General features: G+C 56.1%; 1 protein-coding gene across 2 annotated transcripts in view; it reads right to left on the reverse strand.

Annotated features, from left to right (window-relative positions):
* Nucleotides 1–4,933, reverse strand: part of ADAMTS14 (ADAM metallopeptidase with thrombospondin type 1 motif 14) — a 91,003-nt gene extending 86,070 nt beyond the window's left edge. For both annotated transcript variants that reach the window (XM_001107840.5, XM_015147451.3), the window contains exons 1-2: nt 4,542–4,933; nt 2,409–2,848 (exon numbers count right to left, since the gene is read on the reverse strand). In XM_001107840.5, coding sequence (XP_001107840.2) covers nt 2,409–2,848; nt 4,542–4,623 — 522 coding nt within the window. In that variant the 5' untranslated portion in view covers nt 4,624–4,933. The remainder of the gene's footprint in view (nt 1–2,408; nt 2,849–4,541) is intronic.
* Between the last annotated feature and the right edge of the window lie 1,067 nt (nt 4,934–6,000).

A 6,000-nucleotide genomic window follows, 5' to 3' on the forward strand; every position in this document is an offset into this window, starting at 1 on the left:
TTGACTCAGAGGCCACCGAAAATCAGCAACACCCTCTGAGGAATGTCCAGCCCCAGCCCCACTGAACAGCCCCACCTCCACCATCTGCCAGCCCCCAAAACCAGAGCATGATGACTTGTCACCATATACGCTACACCATGGAGCCATGTGCTCGTGCTTCAGGAGTGCTAGCTCAGGGCCCTTCATGGCCCTGATCCCTGTGGCACCTAGCGGTCAGTTACTACTTGTCAACAGGCTGCTAAGCTGGTTCAATGACAAGGAGGTTTTCAGGATGCAAAGGGGGTGGGGAGTTACTTATTGTCAGTGACAGTCATCCTTAGTTTAGGTTCTCAGCATATTAAACATCTCCTCTGTGCCTCACTTCAGGAGGGCAGTCAGAGAAGCAGGAGCCCTAGCCCTGTCACTGAGGAGCTTACGGCCTACCTGTGTGATGACTTTAGAAGGAATTCACCATCTAATTCAGTTCAGCTGCTGGCTTGCACCAGCACTTTCTGTCTCTCTATCTGCATGGATACTGTATCCCTGGATGATTCCTGACATCACTTGGGATTCTCAACCCAAACTTGTGGCCATGGCATAGCTCTAGCCAGCGGAGTGGCCAAGGGCCCCTGTGGCACAGAGCCACAGAGCCAAAGTGGGCTGGCAGCGGAGGCTTAGCCCGGACACCTGACAAGGCCTTAGGCTCCCCCAGCTGCTCTGACAATCTGCTTTCTCAAAGCCCGCTCTCAGGAACTTTTGCGTCAGTTCACCTGCAGAGTTTGGTGTCGATGAGATCCTGGTCCCTCCCCCGAGAGGCAGATTCTGCACCCCTGACAAGGTGCTCGGGTGATTCTACCGCATGCTCAACTATGAAAACCAATTACCATGTAGATAAGCCCTCTCCATGAGGGCCCTATCACCTTCAATGGGGTGAAAATTGATTCTGGGGAAGGTAAAAACATATAAAGCCCAGATAGATATACAGTGTAGAAACAGATCTTCAGTATATCTGTGGTATTAAAATTGCGTGAGGAAAGCCAGGCACAGTGACATGCACCTATAGCCCCAGCTCCTGGGATGCGGAGGCAGGAGGATGGCTGGAGGCCGGGAGTTCAAGTCTGCAGTACCTTGTGTTTGTGCCTGTGAATAGCCACTGCACTCCAGCCTGGACAACATAGTGAAAATCCACCTCTAAAAAAACAAAACAAACAACAACAACAAAAAATACCCACCTCATCCTGAGGTGGACTGATGATTAGGGGGGAAATGTCTAAAACATTTAGGGGTACATCATGATAAAAGGTGGAAAGCGCTGGTTTAGAGAGAGGCAGCCACGAAATCAGCAGGTAAGACTTCTCCTACACGTGGGACGATGGTGACAAATGCTCCCCGCCCTGTCAGTGAGGAAGGAACCCACAAGCCCTCCCCATCTCAAATGTTCTCGGTCTCAAAGCTAGAGGGCAGAGGAGCAAGCAGGCCTCTTCCTGGGACCCATCAGCTCACATCTGGTGTCTCTGGGGCAGGGAAGAGCCGCCGAACAGGACCCTGAGGCTGCTGTGCCAGCTCACAAGGGCCTGCACACTGAGGAGGAGCAGCGAGGGGAACGAGAGCCAGCCCCAGGTGGGGGCAAGAAAGACAGCGCCCCCCATGGCTTTCTGGTTTGCAATGTGGAGCCAACCAGCAGAGGCGCCCCAGACTCTGGGAAGCAGTGTGGAAGCAGTGAGGGTCCTAGGAGAGGGGCCACACAGAGCAGCCAGGAAAGAGCAGGCTGGCTCTGGGAGGAGAGACAGGGAGGAGAAGAGGAAGGACATGACATCACAATGTTATAGGACATAATAGCAGCCACTAACTGTGCCCGCACCATGAGCCAGGCAGGGGCAGCCTCCAGTGCACTGCCCAGTTAGGCAGGCCACATCCTTAACACCCGCGGGTCAGCTCCAGGAGAGCAGAAGCCACGTCTGCCTCAGGCACCACCGTACCCCCAGCACCTAGAACAGTAAATGTGTGCAAAATAAACAAGGGAAAGAACCACAGAGAGGTGAACTCATCCAAATCCTCACAGCTAGGCAGCGGCTCAGCCACAATTCCAACCCCAGCAGTCAGACTCCAGAGCCTGGCTTCCTCACCCCGGTGTTTCTCTACACTCAGAGATACCAGCCAGACAGCTTGTGATCCAGGGGGGTCCATGGAGGGTGACGGGAGAAAAAGCCACGGGGTGGGCATGATAAAGGCACCATCCCAACTCAGCCACTTCACAACTGGCAGAGCGTGAACCTAGTGGCCCGTGGGGGCAGGCGGCACTCCCTCAGGAAGGCAGCACCACCCCTGCCTTGGCCCAGACTGCAAAACATGCCCATAGCAATCTCAAAACCACGTGAGCGGGGCACAGGAGGGGGAGGATGCAACTTAATGAAAGTCTCATCCCTTACCAATCCGTCACAGTTGCTGATGGCAACAGCTGCCCCAGGCATTCCAGTGACACCTCCAGTGTACACACACTCCTGCCGTAAGGGCTGCCGGAACAGCTCCCGAAAATCCTCCTGCCACTCCACTGAAGCTCCTGGCACTATCAACCTCCGATTGGGCCACAGGCGCAGGTGCAGTTCCTTCCCGAAAACAGTGACATTGAAGTAGAGGGAGTGGCGCCCCGCCCTGCCATGCCACAGGGTCCCTCCTGGGTGCAGAGGGCTGCGAGCCACCCGGAGGTGACTGGAGTGTCGTGGTAGTGTGGGTGGCGTGTCCACTACCATGCTCTCTGCAGAGGCTGCTGCTGGGCCAGACACCACGTGGGAGAGGAAGCGTCCCCGAAAGTCTGTGCTGCAGGGCACTGTCACACCATAGTCACTGAGCTTTCCAGAGAGGTGCAGCTCTGTCGGAGGTAAACAAAGAGTCACTTCAATGCAGTCAGTGCAGAGGTAAGGAGAAGTCGGAAATCCCACTAGGGCAGGGAGGGATAGGAACCCTGAGTGTCACCCTTAGATGGCCCCGTTAGCCCGAGTTCACCCATTTTCCATCCATTGCTTCCTGAGCTCCAGGATTCCTACACTTGGATGAAGGATGTGCAGGTACTTTGTGCAAATATCACTCCCTGTAGCCCCCAGGTCCTTTTTAAACTTAGCAGAAGAAAGCAAATGATACCAGACAGAGCCTGGTCACTAGCGACAAGACTTCCAACCTTGGACTCTGCCCAGAAAAGGACTAAAATTCCCCAAAAGCCAACAGGGCAAATAAAGGGAAGGGCAGATCTGCCCAAACTCCGCAGCGTGCTGAAGTCACCACCCCAGGCTGGGGTAGGGCCCTCCTCCCCAAGCTTCCAAGAACGCAGCTGGCAAAACAAACACACCTAGAAACCCAGGGGACCGTGGGCGCGTGTCAAGGAGAAGGTGGGGCTGCAGAGGGGAGGGAGGGAATGCCCAGTTCTCTATTTTTCCAAGGTTAGAAAGAAAACTTTTTAAAGCAGGACAGGGGCCACTGAGATTTCTGTATGGCCGAGCCCCAAACTGGATAAATATAGATCTTCAAAAATAAAAGGATATACAGGGGATGACCTGCCCACTTGGGCTGAATTAACTGTGAGGTCATGGCCCCATGCTCCAGGCCACATGCCAGCAGGCCCATCCTCACACAGCTCTCCTTGAGCCCAGCCAGGCTGGGCAGGAATGACAGCTCCCTGGCTTCCAGGCCTGGTGATTCATGAATGCGAGTTTGGGAGGAATTTTCATTTCCACACAGCTCTACCTCTCGTCTCCCCAGTTCACGTCACTGATAAAACATAGAAAGTGGTGTTTCCTGAAAATTCCCCATGCCCACAGTTCTAGTTTCATCCCCATTATAGCAGAGGACCCCCAAGACTGCTGCAAGAGGGGACCCACTCTGGCGCATGAACAAGGCTCACAGAAAAGGAGGCACCCTGCCTGGAAATGACCAGAGACTCCTCCCCATGTTCAGAGCCACCAGGAGGGTACCCCATGCTGCAAGGCAGGAGTGGAGTGTATCTGGTCTGTATGCAAGAGGCCTGTGTCCGCAGCGTTTGACAATGCTAGGTTGGGGGCAGTGGAAGGATGTGTGTTTCTGTGCAGGAGCATGACTGCCCTGTACGCTCTGCAGTAGGAGGCAATCACCTGTTAGCCTTATTCTGGGTATGTAACAGTCACACACACACACACACACACACACACACACACCTTGCACCCATGCTCACACAAGTTGGAGACAGAGAAGACACTGAACGAGAAAGACACACAGGACAGAGAAACAAACTGGGAAAGGGGGGAAAGAAGAAACACAGAGAGACAAAGAGACAGACACGCTGCTCCTAAGAAGAGACTCGATGATCCCAAATTCTCTCCTGGGGTCTCTGTCTACTTCTAGTGCTAGAAATGGAGAGAAATCACTGGACAGTGCTGTGGCACAGGGGAAGAAAAGAGAGCAAATCAGCCCAGAGTGTGCACACTGCCTCCCACCCGCGGGAACCCTGACCGGGTAACTGGAGCAACCTTGGGCCACCCTGACCGCGAGCACCCCGGGCCCCACGGGCCCCCGCGCGCCCAACCCGCACGCACCTGGGGTCCGGCTGCCCGCGGCGGCGCAAAGCGCACAGTGCAAAGGCAGCAGGCAAGATAGCAGCGCGCGGAGTGGAGCCATGTGGCCGCGCTGAGAAGCGGGCTGGGCAAGCGCCCAAGCCCGAAGTCCCAGGCTGAGGGCGGCGAGGCTAGGGTGCGCCCCGGGCTGTCGGAGCACCGGCCGGCTCCCGCCGCCGCCGCCGCTGCCGCCTCCCCGCCTAGCAGCCTCCCTCCCGCCGGTTCCGGGTCCCCTGCGCGGCGCCGCCGCCTGGACCGCTGGCTCCGGGAGCGCGAGGCTGCAGGCTGGAGAGCGGAGCCGCTGACGCGCCAGCGCCCCCGGTGCCCACTGCCGGTGGGTCGGTCAGCCCGCCCGCGCAGTGACGCTCCGGGACTCCGCGGGAGCCGGGCGAGGGGGCGGCGGGGCGGGCCGGGGGTGGGCACACGGGGCGGGGCGGGGCCGGGCGCGGGTCGGAGCTGGGGCGCCGGGCGCCCGGGGGCGGGGCGCGCGGCTGGGGAGTGCAGCTGCCTGTGGCCGGGGATCGGAAGTGCCACGCGGAGCCAGAGCAGGGGCTCCTGGCGCACGGAGCGATTGTCCCCTCAGACGCCTGGGCTCCCTGAGTGGTGGCCCGAATCCGCTTTCTATGGCTGCTCCGCCCCCTTTCTTGGCCGCAGGGCCTGCTCTCTGTTTCTGTTCCAGATCCAGAAGGCTAAAGGGGTGTCCGGCTGCATTTGGGGGTGTGGTGGACAGTGAGCCTCCCGGTGGAGGGAGCCTCCCTCTTTCTTTCACTATGGTCTTGATGCACTCACTAACCATCGACCCCTTGGATCTACCCGTTTTCCAGACACCAGGCCAGGGTGCACCACTAACCTGTGGTCCTAGCCAAGAGCAGGGCTGAGCCTGTGAGGAGAGAACCCTGGCTTCAGAGTCAGACAGCCTGATTGAAATCCTAGCTCTGAACCGCAGTTGCCTCATCTGTGAAATGGGTGTTAACTATGGCACATAATAGATGCTCAGTAAGTGATAACTGTCCTCCACTTCCATCCCTGATGCCAGTAGCAACTGTGGCATCCCAAGGTGGAAAGAACCAAGAGTCAGAGATGAGCGCTTGATGCTGGTCTTGCAATGTGTTGAGACCAGGTCAGGAGTCAGTACAAACAACCCAACAGAAGATCCATGCTCTTGCTTTACTCAGTAAATATGTAACTAATAACTTGCAAATAAACTATATTTCAAACAATCCAGGGGTGGGAGTTGTGGAAGGAGATTTTTTTTTGTAATAACCATGGAATAAAGAATCTTGGAAATGATGCCAAGGTTTTGGAGGACTGGTGCATTTAAGAAGCAGGTTCAGAAAGCTAAAGTATATTATCTTCCAAGCATTCCAAGCTACATCAGAGCATCCAGTTATTTGGAAATGCCACAACCAAATTGATCTATATTAAATTCGGGAAGAATAGA

The sequence above is a fragment of the Macaca mulatta genome, chromosome 9 (assembly GCF_049350105.2).
Source record: "Macaca mulatta isolate MMU2019108-1 chromosome 9, T2T-MMU8v2.0, whole genome shotgun sequence".
Classification (NCBI taxonomy): domain Eukaryota; kingdom Metazoa; phylum Chordata; class Mammalia; order Primates; family Cercopithecidae; genus Macaca; species Macaca mulatta.